This window comes from Plecotus auritus (genome assembly GCF_963455305.1).
Source record: "Plecotus auritus genome assembly, chromosome: 10".
NCBI classification, from domain to species: Eukaryota; Metazoa; Chordata; class Mammalia; order Chiroptera; family Vespertilionidae; genus Plecotus; species Plecotus auritus.
The window spans coordinates 31,588,361-31,608,942 of record NC_137785.1 but is presented as its reverse complement, the minus strand read 5'-3'; the positions used below and the strand labels follow the sequence as shown (position 1 = coordinate 31,608,942).

The 20,582-nt window shown below is 50.3% G+C and overlaps 3 protein-coding genes across 4 annotated transcripts; 2 read left to right on the top strand and 1 right to left on the bottom strand.

Moving 5' to 3' along the window:
- Positions 1–314: 314 nt before the first annotated feature.
- On the top strand, positions 315–5,455 carry ALKBH6 (alkB homolog 6; the record flags this gene model as incomplete). Its single annotated transcript, XM_080643885.1, is given in 8 exon segments — positions 315–327; positions 330–372; positions 1,155–1,230; positions 1,531–1,599; positions 3,080–3,140; positions 3,508–3,659; positions 3,869–3,947; positions 5,045–5,455. Coding segments are annotated over 7 exon segments (477 nt in total). The 3' UTR covers positions 3,932–3,947; positions 5,045–5,455.
- SYNE4 (spectrin repeat containing nuclear envelope family member 4) lies at positions 5,124–9,847 on the top strand. 2 transcript variants are annotated; one of them, XM_080643884.1, is made up of 9 exons: positions 5,124–5,230; positions 6,094–6,228; positions 6,419–6,569; positions 7,119–7,262; positions 7,460–7,654; positions 7,729–7,977; positions 8,739–8,816; positions 9,484–9,542; positions 9,635–9,847. In XM_080643884.1, the coding sequence occupies exons 1-9, from the start codon at positions 5,169–5,171 to the stop codon at positions 9,807–9,809; spliced, it is 1,248 nt and encodes a 415-aa protein (XP_080500010.1). In that variant the 5' UTR covers positions 5,124–5,168; the 3' UTR covers positions 9,810–9,847. The 2 variants fall into 2 exon arrangements, with proteins under 2 accessions (XP_080500010.1, XP_080500009.1); XM_080643883.1 differs by having other exon boundaries at positions 9,484–9,531; positions 9,635–9,840.
- A 205-nt stretch (positions 9,848–10,052) lies between these two features.
- SDHAF1 (succinate dehydrogenase complex assembly factor 1) lies at positions 10,053–18,461 on the bottom strand. The gene has a single exon (XM_080643886.1). It carries the CDS (start codon positions 17,156–17,158, stop codon positions 16,754–16,756), a length of 405 nt encoding a protein of 134 aa, XP_080500012.1. The 5' UTR covers positions 17,159–18,461; the 3' UTR covers positions 10,053–16,753.
- Between the last annotated feature and the right edge of the window lie 2,121 nt (positions 18,462–20,582).

Here is a 20,582-nt window from a genome sequence, read left to right as displayed (position 1 = left end):
CCTCCCGCAGCCTGGGCACAGGACGATCTAGCCTGCGGGGAGTCCTGACAGCCCTATCTTCTTCCAGTGGTCGCCATGGCTGGCCCTCCCATCTGGGCCCACTCCGCAGTGTGGACCGGTTCGGTTCTGGAGCTGATTGGTCGGTGCCAGACGAAGATAGGTAACCGAAGCGCCGAGGCGCAGCCTATCACTGGACGAGTGTGAGGGGGCGGGACAACATTGGGTGAGAGCGCAATTGGGTGGAAGGCGGACCCTGAAGGCCTGTGAGAGTTCCCATTGGTCTCAGGACTCCTGCGTCGGAAATGGGGGCGGAAATGGCTGGGAAAGGAAAAGCGTGTTGAATTTGGATATTGGTGGGGACGTTGGTGGACGGTCAGTTTTGTGGGTGGCGGAGGGCGTGAATAGGGGTCCGAGGGAGCTGAGGGTGGGGTCCGGGGAAGCTCACATAGGAGTCCGAGGAGCGCAGAGTGCGGAGTGTGTGTGTGTGTGTGTGTGTGAAGGGGCGGGCGGTGGCGGGCGGCTCGGGGATTCAGGGAAGAAAGAAGGTTTGCGAGGAGTCAGGCTCAGGGCTTTAGGTTCAAGAGCGCTGCAGTGAAGGGGTGCGCGGGAAGGGAAATCTGAGGGTCCAGAGTGGGGGAATCCAAGGAGACAGAATGGATGCGTCAGAGGAGATTCAGTTTGGGGGTACAGGGCGTTCAGAATGTGGCATCTAAAAGGGCTTGAGGCAGGAGGAGTCCATAGGGACCCTGAATGTTGTTAGAGAGCGAGGCTCAGGGTTGCAAATCTGGTTGTTAGAAAGGGGTCTCAAGTTAAGATGTTTAAAGGGGTTCTGGGGTGCAGCCCTAGAGGCTGTGAAGCTCTTGAGAAAGGCTCCCAGTGGGGTCAGGATGTTCTCTGCGAGAGGATGCTCTCTCTTGAGAGAACAAATATGTGTAGTTTGATAGGCTCTTGGTAAATGGAGTTTGGATGTTCTGGGTGTTTACTGTGTCCAGGCAAAGAGCCTGGGAGCTCACTGGGTGACTTTTGAGAGGCTGAGGACTCAGGTTTTAGAAACCCAGTGAGCTTGGTTAGAGGGCTGAGCTGAGGCCCTGACCCATGATAGAGCTTGAGGGTAGGAGGCTTGGTGACTTTAGCATATTCTCCCCTTCTCACAGGATCGGGTGCATGGAGTTGGTGTCGGAGGATCAGGACTCCAGGGTCCCAGCCCTGGAACCATTCAGGGTGGAGCAGGTTGTCAGGACTGGGGGTGCAGAGGGTGAAGGTGGGAGGACTGAGGGTGGAAGATAGAGTGGTGATAAAGCAGGCTGACTCCTGGGTTTGTGGGCTGGGACTGCCCCCTCCAGGTTCATTCTTCCCCTATCTCACTCCCACTTTCTATCCCCCAGATGGACATTGGTCCCTCAACTTCAGGCTCTGGCTTGTCTGGGGACATCCTGAGCCTCACTACAGGGGGAGGGGTCTGCTTATCATTGCTAGGGTCCCCGTGTAGGTCAAAGGGCACCAGTTTCAAGGGGGATCTCTCCATCCTAGGCACCACCTATAATCTACTATGTCCCTGACTTCATCTCCAAGGAAGAGGAAGAGTATTTGCTTCGACAGGTGATCTCAATGCCCTTCTGGTCTGTTTTTCCCATCTTTCCAGATCCTTCCTCAAACCCTGGTTCCTGCTTGAGAGCCCTGAGGCTATAATGGAGATTCTGGCAGGAAGAAGAGTGCCACACAGCACCCATCCCTCACTCTCAGGACCCATTGGGCCTGTCAGAAAGAGCTTTTCCCAGGAAGCTTAGGGGAAACCAAACTGATAGGTCAGAACCCCCAGTCGCTGGTCCCAAACTGATTCTTAGAAATGAAGTGATCATTTTGGAGCAATTAATTCTTCTCTTCCTTCTCTTGGTGGGTTTCACATTGCTCCTGTCCATTATGGAGCTCAGATTTCCTGTGCTGAGACAGGCCAGTCCAGCTTCCAAAACAAAGATGTTATTGAGATCAGATTCCTTGTGCTGGAATAGGCCGGTACAAGCCCAGAGCCTCGGAAATAAGGACGTTACAGAGCCCATATTCTCTGTGCTGACATAGCCCAATCCTGCTATTTTAGAGAAAAGGAGATTATAAACATAGGCTGAGATAGCCCAGTTCAGGCCTTTGATGTTTGGGGAATGAAGAATTTCCAGTGCTGAGGTAGCCCAGGTCTCAGAATATTACAGAGTATACTCTTTCCTCTGCTTAAATAGCTCAGCATAGACCCAGAGTCTTGGGAACAAGATTTCTAAACACAGACCACTGTGCTGAGATAATCCAGTCTGTATTCTATTTAAGGTTTGGGGAAAGAAGACTACAAAGGTCAGTCCTTGCACTGGGATAATCCTTTGCAGCCCCAGAGCCTTAATAATAGAGCACCCCCCCACACACACACACACACAATAATAGAACACAGTTCTTCCTGTGCTATTCCAACTAGTCTTGTCTAGGTTGAGTCCCAGGAAAAAGTTAGCCACAGAACACAGACTCTTGTGATGAGATAGCCCATTCCAGCCTCATAACCATAAAGGGAACAAGGAGATTATTGAGTATAGACTTCTTGAAGATGGCCCATTCTAGAACTTTGGGATCTTGGCAGTGGAGACTTTTCAAAGTACTCTCTTTGCTCTGCTGAGATAGCCTAGTGTAGCACATTCCCACACACCCCTCCCCCCCCCAAACCTCAGGTGATAGAAACAAGGAGGTCCCAGAAGTTAGACTATTCTGAGATAGCCCAGGAAATTACAGGGTGCAGACTATTTACTGGGCTAAAAGAGTCCAATGCAGGCCAGAGTTCTAAGTAGATTCAGACCGCAGTTGTGTAGCCCTGGTTCCTTTTCTCCATCCCAATAGACATAGGTGGGCTTTGGGGCTAGCAGCAGCTGCCACAGGGGAAAGAGCAAACATCAAAATCTTGGGAACACTCTATCTCAGAAAACGATTCCCACAGATACTGAGAGAACCCATTTCCACCCCGGGTAAAGACCTCTATGTTGGCCTGGGAGGGAGAATCAGAGAGAGCAGTCTTGAAAAATGAGTGACCCCCCTCCCCACCTCCTAGGTCTTCAATGCCCCAAAGCCAAAGTGGACTCAGCTCTTGGGGAGGAAGTTACAGAATTGGGGTAAGTGTTCCTGCCTGGGGGCATGGGTGACTTAAGGATGTGGGTTAGGGCAGGTGCTTCAGGTTGGTTAGTCTTAAGATATTGGGGAGCCCTTGAGGGTTCAAGGGGTCCCAAGGGCCAGGAGGATTCAGAAGTGTCAGTAGAGGTTCTATGGGATTAGGAATTTCCTTATAAGTTGGGGGATCTCAAAGGTTCCAGGAAACCTTTGAGAAATCAGGAAACCTTTGAAGGGTTGGGTGGTGATCTCCAAAGAATCAGGCATCCCTGAGGTCAGCGTGCTACCAAACCTGGTGATATCATTAATGAGGGCTTGAGGTGTGAGGGCTCCTTGGTTAGGTGCTCTCAGGACCCCATTGCCCTTCTCCAGGTGGGCTCCCACATCCCCGAGGGATGGTTCCTGAGCGGCTTCCTCTGTGGCTTCAGCGCTACGTGGACAAAGTATCTGACCTCAATCTTTTTGGGGGTCTCCCAGCCAACCATGTCCTTGTGAACCAGTATCTGCCTGGGGAGGGCATCATGGTAACTACACATCCTTACCCCAAACCCCAGACCTCTGATCCATCATGGGGCAGGCCATTGCCACACACCCCACCAGGCATTCATCTCCCTGTCCCCAGCTGGGAGGCCCACTTGGACCCTAGAGGGTGGGGGTGTGTGGACTCCTGCCCAGCCCTGGTGCCCACTCCCCAGCCCCACAAGGACGGGCCACTGTACTACCCGACCGTCAGCACCATCAGCCTGGGCTCCCACACCATGCTGGATCTCTACGAGCCGCGGCAGCCAAAGGATGATGACCCTACAGAGCAGGTGGGCCCTGGGACACTGCCCCAGTCACTTGTGGGCACTCTCACATCCACATCCTCTAAGAAGCCCCAATCCCGCCTGCATGCAAGATACCTTTGATAACCTCCCAGATACCTTCCCCTGCTCCTCATAGAATGCAACCATGTCTTCCCAGACACCGAACCCATCTGCTTGCAGGGTGCCCTAGAAAGCTTGGTATCCACAGATCCTCCAGTACCCCTACCTGCTGATTGGAATGTCCTGACACCCTAAAGATCCCTTAGCCCACACGTTCCGAGTGCTCCAATACCCCATTGGAGCAGGGTTCCCCAATACTCCAGCAGACACTGATATCCTCAGATACTCCAACAGCATTCATTTGTGAGTGTCCTTGACATCCTTCCAGATATCCTATTTCTCTGCCTACTGTACAGAGCACCCCAACACTGACCTCCTGCCTGCCACTACAATATGTGGTCTGTCATAGGGCACACCTTGGCACCTGGCTTGCTCAAAGATTCCTAGGATAGCCTGACTGTCCTCCTAGGGCTGCTCATGACAACAGCTTCCCTGACCTCTTTCTCTGAGTGATGCATTTCTGACACTACAATGCTCACAGAAACCCCCCTGGACATCCTGACCCAAGCTGCTTCTTAGATCCCTTTGTAGTGCTGGTTACCCCCATATCCTGCCTATTGTGCCAGTTTCCTCAAAAATCCTGATGTCTGTAAATACACCTAGACTACACCAGATCATCTCTGCCTCATTCTGCTGCCTCGTCCCTGCCCACCCCAACCCCTGACTTCTGTCAAGCCCTCAACCGAGTTCTCCCCAGTTCCCTGTGACCACTGATACCTTGGTCCCAGCCTCAGCCTCTTGGAGATCCCAGCTGCAGCCTAGTTCCTCCCTTTCTGGAGCGACTGCTGACCCTACCCTCACCCCGTTCCCTGTAGCCCTGGCTCTGGGACCCGCTGATTTTCACTCCAAAGTGAGGGGCACACTTGCCTCTCAGTCTTTGTCTCTGGGGACACACTGACCCTCGCTCCCTGACTCTCAAAGTCTGCTAACTTCTCCCACCCTCCTATTTTTGGGGACCCACTGACCACTTATATTCCTTACAGCCCCGGCCCCCGCCCCAGCCGGTCACCTCGCTGTTGCTGGAACCCCGCAGCCTCCTGGTACTTCGTGGTACCGCCTACACGCGCCTCCTCCATGGCATCGCAGCAGCCTGTGTAGATCCACTCGATGCCGCCTCCCTACCGCTCAACGCTGCTGCCTGTCCATCGGCAAGACCTGGAGCCCACCTGGTCCGTGGCACCCGTGTCTCGCTGACCATCCGCCGGGTGCCCCGTGTGCTGCGGGCTGGACTGCTCCTTAGCAAGTGATGCCTGGCCCCAGGACCTGCTGGGCTTCCCGGACTATCAAGTCCTGGACAGCTGCAACCCTGCAGCCTTGAAGCCCTGGGCAAAAGCGGCTCCCCTGAGTCATTTTCCCAAAAACTTCGTGGGAACCACCGAAAAAGGCTTCATTTCAAATAAACCAACAAAAATCTTTCTTTGGTTTTGGGTTGGGGGTGGGGGGACAGATGCTTGTGTTCTTGAGGGGTGCTGAGTCTGAGATTCTAAATGGTGTGGGTTCTGGGGGTCAGAAAAATGGTTCAGATGATCCGGGCGGAATTCAGGGCTCTTAAGGGGGCAGGATTATACCCCATTGGGTGGGTTGGGGTGAGCTTAGGAAGTTCAGTTACTTGTTTGCTAGGGAGTTAAAGTAGTGCCACTGTCACCTGAGCTGGCATCAAGTTACCTGGGTCCAGGTTTCACTTGAAAGGAGGTAAAGCTGAGCCTGCTCCTGGGCCTCCATCTGCCTGGGGCCTGGGTGAGTCCTGTGGATGTCGGAGGGGACACCACTGTCTAGGAAAAGGCTGGATACCTTGAAATTAGCTGATTTTGGGAGTCAGGGAGCGAGGGTCAGTGTGTCCCTAGATACAAAGACTGAGGGGCAAATGTGCTCACTTTGGAGTGAAAATCAGTGGGTCCTAGAGCCAGGGCTATGGGGAATGGGGTAAGGGTGGGGTCAGCAGTCCCTCCAGAGAGGGAGGAACTAGGCTGCAGCTGGGATCTCCAAGGGACTGGGGCTGGGACCAAAGTATTCTCACTGACTCTATCCCCAGGCCCCCAGCTATGGCCCTGCCCCCATCTCTGGACCCTGGACCCCGCTCAGAGCCCCTCAATCATCCCCCTGGAGCCCCTAGGGAACTGGACATTGCTGAATGCACCAGCTGCCCTTCTGAAGAGGAAAGAATCAGGTAGGAGCTGGGGCTTTTGAAACTTGGGTCCTAAAGGGGTGACGGCAGTAGCAGGGGCACTTTGAGGGTAAGAGGTACTGTGGCTATGATCACCTGGGGATGTGGGAGAGGAAGCTGGGATGGGTAGGCTAGAGTGGATAATGGGCACCTAGGTTCACCCAAGGGTCTGCCAATGCCTCCTACCTCTCAGGCCAGAGCAAGCCCAGGCACTGGGGCAGGACTCTTTGGACCCTTCTGAGCACTTACAGGGTGGGCTGAAGAACACTGAGCCTACATCTGGTCACCCCAGATTGCCAACGCCTTATTCCCATGAGGACTCCACTGGGGGCAAACACCGTGAGGTGAGCTGAGGTAACCGAGGCCCCTTGTGCCCCACCTCCTCTCTTTCCCCTAGAATCTGGCTTCCACACTGTGGATGAATTGATGATTCTGGAAAAGTGTTGGGCACCTGTGGAGGGAGGGACACTCTATAAATGATTCTTTGTCAATCATTATAGAAGTATTTCAGACTGAGAGAGAATTATTTCTTGATTGGCCGTGGTGCAGCCTCATTCCTTGTAGGGGTATCCAGCTCCATCACCCCCTCCCAGTAGATGCACTGCTGGTGTTCAGTGAGGGGCTGGCATAGCAGAGTGATCCTCAGACCTCCAGGTCCTGCATGTCCCAAGTTTCTAGGAGCTTTGAAAACCTTGAGACTTTGAATTAGAGGTCCCCAGGCCTTCCACTGGGAAGGACCTGAGGTGGGAGCAGCCCTGGTGCAGAGCCAGAGATGGACTCTGCTTCAGAGAAGCATCCAGAAAGCAGGAGTCCGCAAAAGAGGGGTGGCAATGAGAGTGGGGACAAGGTCTTGGTTGGCCATTGGCACTGACGCAGCCCTTTGTGTTTCCCAGAGCCCCATTTCTGGCTGGGAGGTATTGGAGGCTGAGCAGGACCGCCTGCACCTTTGCCTATTGGGCCTGGGTCTCCGGCTGCAGGACCTAGAGCGAGGCCTGGGGCCCTGGACATTGGCCCAGAATGGGATGGTCCAGCTGCAGGTGGGCAATGGGAGGTCAAGGTGTGGGAAGGTGGGCAGGGCCTCAGGAGGGATACCAGCTCCCTTGGGTGAAAAATGGGTTTACTCCATGTTCTAGGTATCTGGGTAGGAAAGGGGGCCATGTAATTCCAGGTCCTAGGTTTCTGGTTCCCCTGGTGTGTGTGGGGATAGTGGTGGTGTCCAACCATGTGTTCCCAGACCCTACAGGCAGACCTACGTGGGACAGCTGAGCGTGTAGATGCACTACTGGCGTTCAGTGAGGGGCTGGCACAGCGGAGTGAGCCTCAGGCCGGGGCATCCCTGCAGCAGGTCCTGAGGGCCCTTGGAGCCCACCGAGACAGCATCTTCTGGCGGTTGTGGCGGCTGCAGGCCCAGCTGGTCAGCTACAGCCTGGTATGGCCCAAACTGGTGATCCCCAGCCCTGGTGCCAATTTCACAACTCCCCATGACCTCTGTCCTCTGACCAGGTATTCAAGGAGGCCAACACACTGGACCAGGATTTGGAGACTGAGGCGGATTCAGACTGTCCAGGACCTGGTGGGATCTGGGGGCCCTGGGAACCCAGTAGCCTCTCCACTCCTGCAGAGTTAGAGTGGGACCCAGCAGGGGACATTGGGGGCTTCGGGCCCTTGGGGCAAAAGACAGCCTGGACACCAGGGGCTCCCTGTGAGCTGTGTGGCCACAGGGGCCTCCAGAGCAGGGGACAAGGCCTTGAGGTGAGAGCAGGTGGGGGACATCCCCACCTGGGCACCCACAGGACACCTCTGTGCACCTCTTAGCAGGGTCTTTCCCTTCCAAGGCGATCTTGGTGGTTCTGTCTCTCCCTCTGCCTCTCTCAGTGTATCTTTCACTCTTGGTGTGTCAGTGCTTTTCTCACTCCCTCTGTCTCTTGGTTTCTGTATCTTCCTCTATCTTATTTCTGTTTTTCTTTCTCATCCATCTATATGTACATTTCCTTGTTTCCTCTCACTCCCCTCTCTCCCCCCTTGCTCAATCCGCTACAGCCACACTAGCTTCTTGGCTCTTCTTTAAACATTCCAAATTCACTCCCATTTCAAAGCCCCAAGATGCATGCCCAGCTTGCCTCCTACCTTCATTCCAGTCTCCTGTAAAGTGTCACCTCTTCAGAGAGGCCTGCTCTGGCCTCCAAACATTATCCTTATCCTCTTTATTTTCTAATGGCACTTACCACATCTTGACATTATATAGACTTTGCCTGTTTCCATTGCCACTGTGTCTCCAGCTCCTTGAACACTGCCTGGCATGTAAGAGACACTCATTAAATATTAGTTGAGTGAATGAATGAATAATGTTTCTCCTCTCAGGTTCTTTGGCTCTGCCCCTCTCTTTGTGTCTTCCCAAGATCCTTCTCTTCCCCCAGCGTCACATCTCTCTGACACCCTCTATCTTGGCCCTTCCCCATCTTGTGTCTCTTTGTCACTGGTTGTCCCAGGACCCCACAACTCTCTCTCCACAGGACATATTCATGTTGGGTCTCAGCCACCGGAAACACTTAGTAGGTCACCAAAGACGCTCCCTGCTCCAGAAGTCTCAGGTCAGCTGGTCCTCAGTTAGGTATATCAATTTGGGCAAGTGACCCAAATTGAATTACACAAAAGAGGGGATGCTATTTTTTCATATAACCAAAAAGTCCAGGTACTGTTGAATTCAGGACCTCTAATGCTATCAGAGCTCAGACCCTTGCTTTTGAGACTCTACTTCCCCAAGGTGGATTCATTCTCAGCAAAATGGCTGCCCCAATAGCTACATACTTTCTACTGGTTACCCACCCAAGAGAAGAATGCCACTGACCTACTAGCAGCCAAGTCCTAGGGCTGATTTCACTCCCCGTGGGTCCTGAACCAATCATAGAGGCCAACCTGATGGAAGGCTCTGATAGGCCATATCTGGGTCATATGTCCAGTCATGTAAGTGGAGGTGTACTGTTAGGAAAGTGGGGAAATGTGACACCCCCCTCCGCCCCCCCGCACACCAAATTGAGCCCCTGTTACCAGGAAAAGGGGAATTGGTTGGAGGATAGCCACAGATAGACATCCATTATACTTAGAGATATTCCAAGCCCATCAGGGGGCCTGGGGAGGAAGGGGATACCAGGAAAGGAGGAGAAATAAGCTCAGCCCTGTAGGTCTATGGTAGTAAGGGAAAGTCCACAATAAGTGTCCCTTCCATGTATTCTGCTTCTGGTTACTATCTACCCTTAGGACAAGAAGACTCAAGCATCTTCCAGTCTCCAGGATGTGATGCTGGAGGTAGATTCTGGGTGAGATGCCTGGGAGATGGGTCTGGGGTGTAGGGAGACAGAGCTTATGATGGCAGCCCACTGTATATTTAACGCTGCATTTTCCTTTACAGAGTCCCCACTCCTGCATCCAGGCGGCCCCTGACCTTCTTCTTCCTTCTCTTCCTTCTCTTGGTGGGTTTCACATTGCTCCTGTCCCAGTCAGGGGGCCCCTGCTGTTCTCCTGCCCCACTGGCCAGGACACCTTACTTGGTGCTCAACTATGTCAATGGTCCCCCCCCAGTCTGAGTACACAGCCCAGACATATGTAATAAATGGTCACTGGTCAAAGGATGTGTTTTAGTCCATTTGGGCTGCTGTAACAAAATAACATAGACTGCATGGCTTATAAACAATAGAAATTTATTTCTCACAGTTCTGCAGGCTGAAAAGTCCAAGATCAAGGCATTGACAGATTCAGTATCTGGTGAGGACCTACTTCCTGGTTTATAGATGGCTGTCTTCTTGCTGTGTCCTCACATGGCAGAAGGAGCAGGGAGCTCTCTGGGATTTCAAGAGATTAAGGGCAGTAATCATTTCCATGAGGGCTGTATCCTCAGACCTAATCACCCCCCAAAGGCCTCACCTCCTAACCATCACATAGTGGGTTAGGATTTCAACATACATATTTTAAAGGGATACAAACATCAGTCTATTGCAGAATGTGTAGATATTGGGTGCTTGAGTACTCAGAATCTAGGATACAGCTTTGATATATCTGGACAGCCCTCTCCACAGATTCCTTTGTCTTGAGTACAAAATGCAGAACTGAATCAGTCCATTAGACTCTGAGACAAAGATGCAAGCACAGGTAGTTTTTTTAGGAGGTAATCCTAGGCAGATTGTTAGGGGTCTGAGGAAGTGAGCCAGGGAAGGGAGTGCTGAGCTGGTTGCTGCTTTGGGAACCTGGGTGCCATCCCTCTAGCAACCTCTAGGAGACTTTGTGGAACACATTCAAAGTTATTCTACACAAGAGTCAAAGAAATTGGCATTTATGTAAACAGCTCTCATTGGTTCCTGAAGTTGTCAACTCCCCAGAACTTCCAGCTTCTCCTGTCTTTAAAGATCCCTCAGGCAGAGAAGCACAGGTGCTTTCCACAGGAAGTTAGAGGTGTGTACAGAAACGGCACAGGTGGTATAAGTGGGCTACACCTGCTATAGCCTCTGACCTCATCTATACATGTGTTCAAACAATCTACATGGTGGGCTCCCAGGCTGGGCCATCACTGGTGCAGGGTGTGAAATTCTTCCATGGGTCATGATGACAACCAAGTGGAGTTTCCAGGGCTCAGTCCTGGAGTCCAGTACCCAGTGCCAGGTGTCTAAGATCATCCACTTCCCAGAGCTTAAAGTGTTGGGACAAGAGGTGGAACAGAATCAGACTCAAGAACAGAGCCTTGTGCTAGGCTCCTGGATGTGCATTTAAGAAAGATCTCTTCTTTAATTTTTACAGCCACCCAATGATATGTCCCCACTTAACAGAATGGGAAACAGGCTCTAGTGGGGAAGTCACTGAGGACACACAGGGAGCAAGTGACTGAAGCCCAATCACCACTGATTTAAACAGAAATGGGAATTTATTTTTGTTAGGGACTGTGAAAGGGCGCAGGCTGGGCTGAGGGCGCCCCCCCCCCCCCCCGAGTGCACGAATTTCGTGCACTGGGTCTCTAGTAGAAATATAATGTGAGGCATAAATATCATTTAAAATTTTCTAGTAGTCTCTGTTAAACAATAGAAACAGGTGAAAATTAATTTTAATAATTTATACTTTATTTAACCCAATATATACAAAACATCAATGTGTAATGAATATAAAAATACATGAGGATTTATAATCCTTTTTTCTTACTGTCTTTGAAATCTGGTATGTATTTCACTCTCTATAACACATCTCAATTCAGACACTTAATTTCCAACATTAAATAAAATGTAGTCCTACCCAAAGAGGTTGTATTTAATGGAATCTTTTACATTGCTTCTCTTTTAAATTTTAAATTACTTAAAATTTATTAAAAATTTTGAAAAATTCCTCACAGTATCTCTCAGCTACCATCCTGACAGTGCAGACCTAGAGGAAGAGCATTCCAGGTAAAGGAAACAGTAAGTGCAAAGGCCCAGAGATAGGAGTGTGCTTGGCACATGGGAACGCTAGTGTGGCTGGAGTGTGAGTGCTGGAGCGGGAGAGTGGGAGAAGGTGAGGTGAGAGAGAGGTTATGGGGCCAGATCAGCTGAAGCCTTGTGGACCACAGTGAGGACTTCCAGTCTGAGATGGGCGTCATAGGAGTTTGTTTCATTTTTTCAAGTTCCATTCTGGTACTTTTTGAACTTGTACAAAAAAATAAGGAACAGCATTACAGGTCCTTCTGGACTCTTCACTAGCTGTAATTACCAACTCAGGGCCAATCCCTTTAATCCTCCCAGGTGCCCACTCTCCTAATTCTTCTGAAGTCTAGACAGCATATCCTTTTACCAACAATTCAGGAAGCGTCTCCAGGTCAGGATTCTGTTTTAAAATTTAGTCACAATTCTTTTATTACCCTAAAGAAAATTCTAGTCATTCCTTCACATCATTAGCACCGTGGATGTTACTGTTTGAGAGGGTATTGAGCAGGAGTGGTAGGAACTTTCTTCTTTAGGGACTGTGAGTTTCCCAGAATTCCCAAAGGCCCCACTGGATCACCTCATGCATCTGGCTTGGACACTTGGGACAGCAGAGTTTGTGACCTAAGACAAGAACATATTCTAGTAACCTATCATTCCTAATAGGATGAAGATCAGAATCTGCCAGGGAAATCAGACATTATGTTTTCAAAGGTAAAAAATACATAACTATTTATTTTATTATTTATTGTTAATCCTCACCCAAGGATATTTTTCCATTTATTTTTAGAGAGAGTGGAAGGAGGGAGGAGAGGGGGAGAGAACATCAATGTGAGAGAGACACATCGATTGCTTGCCTTCCACACCTGCCCCAACAACAGGGCACAAGGGATAAACCTGCAACCCAGGTACATGCCCTTGACTGGGAATCAAACCATGACCCTTCAGTGCCCAGGTTGATGCTCTAACCATTGAGAAACACCAGCCAGGACTATTTAAACTAGTACAACAAACTCCCACATATCCTTTACCCAGATTAACCAACTGTTAACATTTTGCCCCATGTACTTCACTATTCACACTCTCACTAATATGTTTATATATGTGCATATATAGGGTTTCCCCAAAAATGTATACACACACTTTGAATAAAGGCAGTGTTTATTAAAATACACTTCATTTTCAAAATTGAGCTATCAGCTGTTAAAATGTATATACATTTTTTTGAGGACACCCTGTATTTTGGAACCATTTGAGAGTAAGTTGTAGACATGATACTGTTTGCTCCTGAATACTCCAGTGTGCAGTTCTTAAGAATAAAGGCATTCTCATACACCACTAGAGTACAGTCATCAAAATAGGAAAATTTAACAACTCAATTCAGTTTTGTTTTTTTAAATCCTCACCCGAGGATATTTTCCCACTGATTTTTTTTTTTTTTTAAGAGAGTGGAAGGAAATGGGAGAGAAAAAAAAAACCACACACTGACGTGAGAGACACATCATTGGTTGCACAGGGACTGAGCCTGCAACTGAGATACGTGCCTTTGACTGGAATCGAACTTGGGACCCTTAAGTCCATGGGCTGACACTCTATCCACTGAGCCAAACCAGCCAGGGTGATTCAGTTCTATTATTAACCCACAATCCATATTCCAAATTATTCCAAATTTTCTAGTAGTCACAAACAGTAGAAACAGGTGAAATTAATTTTAATATTTTTTTAATATTGCTGTAAGATTCTTATTTAACAGATAGGGTCAAGGGGTTGAGAAGCAACCGACCCTGTGCCTTAGCAGAGTAAAAAACAGCAGCAGCCCTAACCAGTTGCTCAGTGGTTAGAGCATTGGCTTGCAGACTGAAGGTCATGAACCTTACTTGCAGGCTCTATCCCCATCCACGGTTGGGGCCCATGCAGGAGGTAATCAATGTTTCTCTCTCACATTGATGTTTCTCTCTGTCTCTCCCCGTCCCTTCCATTCTCTAAATATCAAGGGGAAAAAATTTTTTTAAAAAAATATATTTTTATTGATTTCAGAGAGGAAGGAAGAGGGAGAGAGAGAGATAGAAACATCCATGATGAGAATCATGGATCGGCTGCCTCCTGCAGGTCACCCACTGGGGATCAAGCCCACAACCTGGACATGTGCCCCTGACCGGAATCGAACCTGGGACCCTTCAGTTCGCAGGCCGACACTCTATCCACTGAGCCAAACCGGCTAGGGCTCAAGGGAAAAATTATCCTCAGGTGAGGATTAACAAAACAACAAAAAACATAGCAGACACAGAGTATCAACTGTGGGTTTTACATACAGCACAGGGATCCAAGGACTTGGGTGAGGTGCTTTATTTAGGATTTGATTCCAGGAGGCAGGAGGCAGGGAATGGGGAGTGAGGCAGGTAGGGTGTAAGCCAGAAAAGGTGCTTATGGAGTGGTAGCCTCTGTGGGAAATGGGTGGAGGAGGGGATGGTTCTTATGAGGATCCTATAGAACGCTGTTGCAATCTTGGGACCAGACAACAGGAAGTCTGGGGCACTCATCAGTGACTGATACCCACTTTAGGCTGAGAACATTAGCTCACCTTCCATAATTCCCAGAAAGCTCTCAGCAGAGGAGCAGAGATGCCAGGGCTCAGGGCCGGAAACTGAAAGCCTCCTTTTGCAGCTGTAAGTGAACTGAAGTAGGCAATAGGGTCCTGGGGTTGGAGGGTCCTGGGGTTGGATAATATCATCTGCCACACTTAATTCACTGTATCATCACAAAAGTCACATGAGAGGCACTATTATGATGTCCATTTCACAGATAAGGATGTTGAGGCACAGAGGTTAAATCACTTGCCCACAATCATGTAATCCGTGTTGGAACTGGGGTTCAAATCTAGGCATTCCAGTTCCAGAGTGCAAGCTTTAAAAAAAAAATTTTTTTTTTAAATTGATTTCAGAGAGGGAAACATCAATGATGAGAATCATTGATTGGCTGCCTTCTGCAAGCCCCACACTAGGGATTGAGCCCACAACCCAGGCATGTGCCGTGACCTCCAGTTCATAAGCTGATGCTCAACCAGAGCCCTGCTGGCCAGGTAGGAGTGCAAGCTCTTAATCACCACTCACCTACAACCTCAAACCAGGCACTCCCCTTCCTCATTCTCTCTACCAAGCAAACTCTGTTCATCTGTAATGCCCCAGTGAATGTCTCCTCTCATGATCTGGGAGCCCAGCCCCTCTGGAAACTCGCCCATTGCCTGCAGCTCCAGAAGCTCCCATCCTGAAGCTTGTTAGGTCACAAGATCTGGAGCCAGGAGTGAGCCGCTTTGACTTTTGCTTTTACTCTGAGATGGAGCAGGGCAGGACTAACAGGGCCCTGATGAGAAACACTGAGGCTAAGATAGATAAACAAGGTGACAAAGGGCCTGACAGAGGTTAGGTGAATATTAACCAGAGACAAGGCAGAACTAGAAGTCAGCCTGTGCCCTGGGGCACCCCAGGTCCCACCTGGGACCCTTTTATCTCCTCTAGGACTTTGCCCACACTGGTCCTCCAGCTTAGAAGCCTATCCTTACCTTCTGGTAAAGTCCTTATAATTCTTCAAATTTCAACCCCACTTTATAACTATTGGGTACCCACTGGGATTAGGGAAGAGACTGTTTCTCTTTTCTCCATCTTCCCTTTGGTTTGAGGTCTGGGTTCCTTTCCTAAGGTCCTCCCCCTCCTTTCAACTGTATCTACCAAGAGTTCATCTGCTTTCCACTTATTTAACTGACCTGGGTGCAAATACATCTCAGGATTGCAAAATGCAGTACTCCAAAGAATGTCTAAAGCAAGCCCATACGGGGACATGGGAGAGATTCTGCCTGTGGCCTATGGTTCCATCTCTCCTCCCCAACCCCTGGGTCTTGCTGACAAAAATCCAAGGAGTCCTGAGGCTGGACTCCTCAATCAGGCTTAAGACCCCTCACTATTGCCTCAGGGGTTACCAGCCAGACCTCAGCTCTACCATCTCTTCTCTTGCCTCACTATTCTCCATTAAAGAGTCAACTGGGATTTCTTTGGGGTCTCCTATGGATCTGCCCAGGAGGGAGATCAATGCTGTTTCAACCGATCTGCCAGTCTACAGGGCTCCAGAGGGGAAGACAGGTCTCAACACCCATTCCTCCTAGAGCACTGGTTCTCAACCTTTCTAATGCCGCTACCCACAGGTTGAGAACCGCTAGCAGGGTCGCATCGGAAAACACAGATATTTACATTACGATTCATTAACAGTAGCAAAATTACAGTTATGAAGTAGCAACAAAAATAATTTTATGGTTGGGGGTCACCACAACATGAGGAACTGTATTCAAGGGTCGTGGCATCAGAAAGGTTGAGAACCACTGCCTAGAGGGTCAGTCACTTCTTGGTGTGTGTGCCTCTTCAAATATCCCCAAACACATAAAATCTTTAAGACCACCAACAGGAAGTAAGCACATCCCCAACTTTATTCCAGTCCTGAGGGTGGAAGGGTAGAGGAGTCAGGGCTCGCCCTCAGAAATAGTAAGTGTAGAGGTCTTGAGGGGTCTACAAATGATCAGCTGGGATGAGACTCCTACTCCCTTCCTCACCCGTCGAAGTTTGCTGTAATTAGTGGGGGGAAAGTTTTCCAAAGGGATTCGGGGCTTCTCACCGTCGTCCATCAGGGCATCTTCTCAAATTCCTCAGCAAAAAAAAAAAAAGAAAAAGAAAAAGAAAAAAAAATCTGCTGTTATCAGAATTAAATACAAAGGGGAGTTCAGGAGCCAGAGGTGAAGAGAAGGGTGTTTCAGTCTCTTTCGGTCCAACGGGGCGGGGGGCATCCTGGCTCCCCATGCCTTCTAGCAGTAGCTCTCAGCTTGACACAGTCCAGCCAGCTGGCGACCCAGCCCGCCCCAAGCTCTCATGAAGGTGTAGGACAAGTGACTGTGAATCGTACAAGGGCAAGCATATCTTGCATTCCGTCATGGTGGTCTTTAGACCCTACATCGCCAGGACGGCTCTCCGATTCCCCCAATCCATCGAGCTTGTCTCTCAAGACCTCTCACCTTCCATCATGGGGATTCCCTGATCCCACCACACACGCAGTCAAGCGATCCCGCCCCACCGTTCCCCTGCTCCATCTGAGCTCTTCAGCCTGTCACCGTCCATCCGGCGGGATTTCCGGTGACTCCATTCGAGAGGGTTCCTCGAATCGTCACTCTCCTCAGGCGGAGTCGTAGGGGCCCCAGCTTCGCCGCGCCCCTCGTTCGCGCCCTGCAGGCGCTCGAAGGCGTCCAAGGTCTTGGCGTGGCCGGAGCGTAGCAACTGGAGCTGGCGCCTCCCGCGGCGGTACAGGTATTCGATGCGTAGTACGTCGGAGCGTGGCAGGCAGGCGTGCTGCCGAAACTCGGCTCGCACCCGCGCCTCGGCCCCCGGCTTCCCGCGCCCGGCGCGCAGCAGTTCGCGGTACAGGCTAAGAACTTGCCTCTGCAGTCGGCTGGGCCGGCTCATGGCAGAGCTGGGCCGGGGCGCGCGCAGGCGATGGCCCAAACAGTGGAGCAGCAACCCAGTTGGCAGACACCCGGGTGCAAGGCAATAGGCACTTCCGCTCCGCTCTCTAAAACCTCCGCCTCTAGCCTCCCGCTATCCCGTGCTGTCGCGCCTCATTGGCTGTCGCTGCGGTTGCGTCACAATGTTGCGCGAAGGGGCGGGGCTTCTGGTTTGCTGGCCTGGCCCTTAGGGAGTAAGTGTCCTTGAGGAGACCGCAGTTCTGAGAACCCGGAAGAGGAGGGCATAGGCGACTGGGGGTTCTGACCTGAATCCCTATGTCCTGGCAGAGGAGGGAGCTAGAGGTTCGGACACTTGTCCGTCCCCTCTTCCGGGCGCAGGGGCACTGGGAGAGAGAAGACAGGCACTACCACTTTTTGGTCATCGTTATTATAACAATCTCGGGAAGCTCCGTGCGTCGCTGGTCCCAGCCCTGGGACGTGCAGAGAAACGTGGTCACGCAGTTAATGTGGGTCACGGGGGGCAAGGCCAGCTTCCCGGGGATGTGGGAAGACAAGCAGGGAGGTGGTGGCTCCAAGCCGCCAAAGGCAGCCTGTGGCGCACAGAGTTGGGATGACGCCATCCCCCGCCCGGAAGGACGGAGTCGACGGGTCTCCAGGCACGAGGAGGGTCCTCACCCGCTGTTGAAGCCCCGTCACGCCTGGAGCACTTCGACTAGGCTGGCACCCCAAAGTCCTGGGAGTATCAGATCGTCCGCTGCAATTTCGTTGTAGTCACGCAGGCTGCCAGGAGGCGCCCTGGTAGCGCGGGGGTGACCCGTAGGCCCATAGCCCCCTGGGGCTCCAACACCACCCAGAGCGTGGGGTCCCCTCCATGGTAAGCCAGGAGGCCTCCGCCCAGCGTGCAACCACCACCCCACACCCCTGGGCAGTTCACCTGCAGAGAGAGGAGGCGAGTTAGGGGCGGGAAATAGGCCGGGAGCTCGGGAGTCAAGGGGCGCTCAGAAAACCACTGTGAATCCTGCTGGTGTCTCTATCAGAAATACCTATCTCAAGTCTTTGCAAGCGGAATAAGGTCTGCGATTTGCTTTAAAATTCTCCAGCACGACTAAAACAAAAAGAAAGAGGAAAGATGGAAGCAAGAATGGTAAAATTTTTGTAACTATAACGGGGTTTCATAACACTATTCTCTCTTTTGTGATGCTTGAAAATTTCCGTAATAAACATTTTCCTAAAAGGGAACTGTAGAGGAAAAGAAAAGAAAAAACTCGATATTAATATAATATGCAATAAAATATGCAATTGATATTTTAACATAGTCTCACCTAATTTATGTTATTTATGTAATGCATTTTCTAAAAATATTTAAAATAGTTTAAGCATTTATTTTATTTTATTTTTTAAGCATTTATTTTAAATGATATTAAGTCCTCACCAATACTCTGACAAGATAGATCTGCAGTACTATATGCGTACTATACTACATGCCTCTGCTGGATTTCCAACCCTGTCCTTGTCTGGTTTCTCTCCATGAGCAGTTAAACATCTCTTACTGATAAAGAAACTGAAGCCCAGAGAAATAACATAGCTTGCCCGGGTTCACATGGCTGGTAAGTGGCAGAGCCAGGATTTGACCACAGGGGTTCTGATTTCTTGACCTGTGTTTTTAACCACTCTGCTATATATACTGCCTCTTCAATATCTTCTATAATAATAAAAGTGTAATATGCTATTTACACCGGACGACCTTCCGGACAAAGCCGGGGCTGCGGGGGAAGCCCGGGTCCCGGGTGGCAGAGGGAAGCCAGTGCCAGCAGCCAGGGGAAGGAAGGCCTACTTTTGCATGAATTTCATGCATCAGGCCTCTAGTAATAATATAAAAGTGGGAGCAAGAGCTTAGACTTACTGGGCACTTATTATATGCCAAGCATGTATCCTCACAGCTACCCTATATGGTGGGCACTATTTTTAAAAATATATTTTTATTGATTTCAGAGAGGAAGGAAGAAGGAGAAAGAGATAGAAACACCAATGATGAGAGAGAATCATTAATCGGCTATGCCCCACCATGGGGACTGAGCCCACAACCGGGGCATATGTCCTGACCCAGAATCAAACCATGACCTCCTGGTTCATAGGTCAATGCTCAACTACTGAGCCACGCCGGCTGGGTGGTGGGTACTATTATTACTATTTTTTTGTGGATGAGCAAATAGGCACAGAGAGAAGTTGAGTCACTTGAGCAAGGTTACACTAGAAATTTAAAAGACATAGTAAGGGGTCTCTTGACCCTTTAACCAAAGGCTTTGGTTTAGCTTACCTGCCGGTTTGTGGCAGATACCCTAGCTGTTCTCTTGCTGGCCCATCCTCCTACTCCTACAATTAGCCTTGAACTCACAGCTGGTTCTACCTCTCTTATGGGACTTCAGGTTTGTTTTTCTCTTATAAATACTACCCATTTTGTCTGCCCAGATTCCAATTCTTCTGCTGCTTGCTGGCTCCCATGTTCCTTGGAGAGCCAGGTGTCCTCCACCCTGGCATCTTTCTGCTGGATTTCCAACCCTCTCCTTGTCTGGTTTCTTCCCATGAGCACTTAAACATCTCTGAGTTTCTCCCATCTCAAAATCATCCTATCTAATAAAAGAGTACTATGCAAATTAACCATCACTGTCACACCCATAAGCCACGCCCACAAGCCAATCAGGAGCGAATATACAAATAAACCAAACCAAGATGGCTACCGCCAACAGAGAGCAGGAAGGGAGGATTGGGTTTCCCCGGCAATGGAGGAAGCCAAGCTTTCCACCTGCCCTTGCCGGCCTAGGCCTCCACTCAAGGCTACAAAGTTTCAATGATAGAAGATACATAAATCCAAACAGAAATGGTGGCAGCCATGAAGCTGGAAAGAGCAGGAGGCTAGGGTTGCCCCCGGCGATGGAGGAAGCCAAGCTTTCTGCACACCCTGGCTGGCCCAGGCCTCCGCTTAAGGCTACAAAGTTTCAATTATAGAAGATACATAAACCCCAACAGAAATGGCTGCCACCACAGAGTAAGAAGGCTTGGCTCCACTCTAGGCTACAAAGTTTCAATTGTAGAAGATAAATAAACCCCAGATACCAGGGCCTCCGCTTGGGTCACCGGGGGGCGTGGCCGGCCTGCAAACCACCACAAGCCCCTCGCCCAGGCCGCCCCATGCCCCGAGGGAACCCCCACCCTGATCTGGGACACCCTTCAGGGCAAACCAGCTGGCCCCCACCCGTGCACCAGGCCTCTATCCTATCTAATAAAAGAGTAATATGCAGATTGACCATCACTCCAACACACAAGATGGCTGCCCCCATGTGGTCAAAGATCCTGCCCCCATGTGGACACAAGATGGCCACCACAAGATGGCCAGCAAGGGAGGGCAGTTGGGAGGGACCAGGCCT

Coding starts and splice junctions, on each gene's coding strand:
- SYNE4 (XM_080643883.1), top strand. CDS start 5,169: ATGCCGCCTCCCTACCGCTCAACGCTGCTGCCTGTCCATCGGCAAGAC. Junction 8,817..9,483: donor CCCTGCTCCAGAAGTCTCAG/GTCAGCTGGTCC, acceptor ATCTACCCTTAG/GACAAGAAGACTCAAGCATC. Junction 9,532..9,634: donor TCCAGGATGTGATGCTGGAG/GTAGATTCTGGG, acceptor TTTCCTTTACAG/AGTCCCCACTCCTGCATCCA.
- SDHAF1 (XM_080643886.1), bottom strand. CDS start 17,158: ATGAGCCGGCCCAGCCGACTGCAGAGGCAAGTTCTTAGCCTGTACCGC.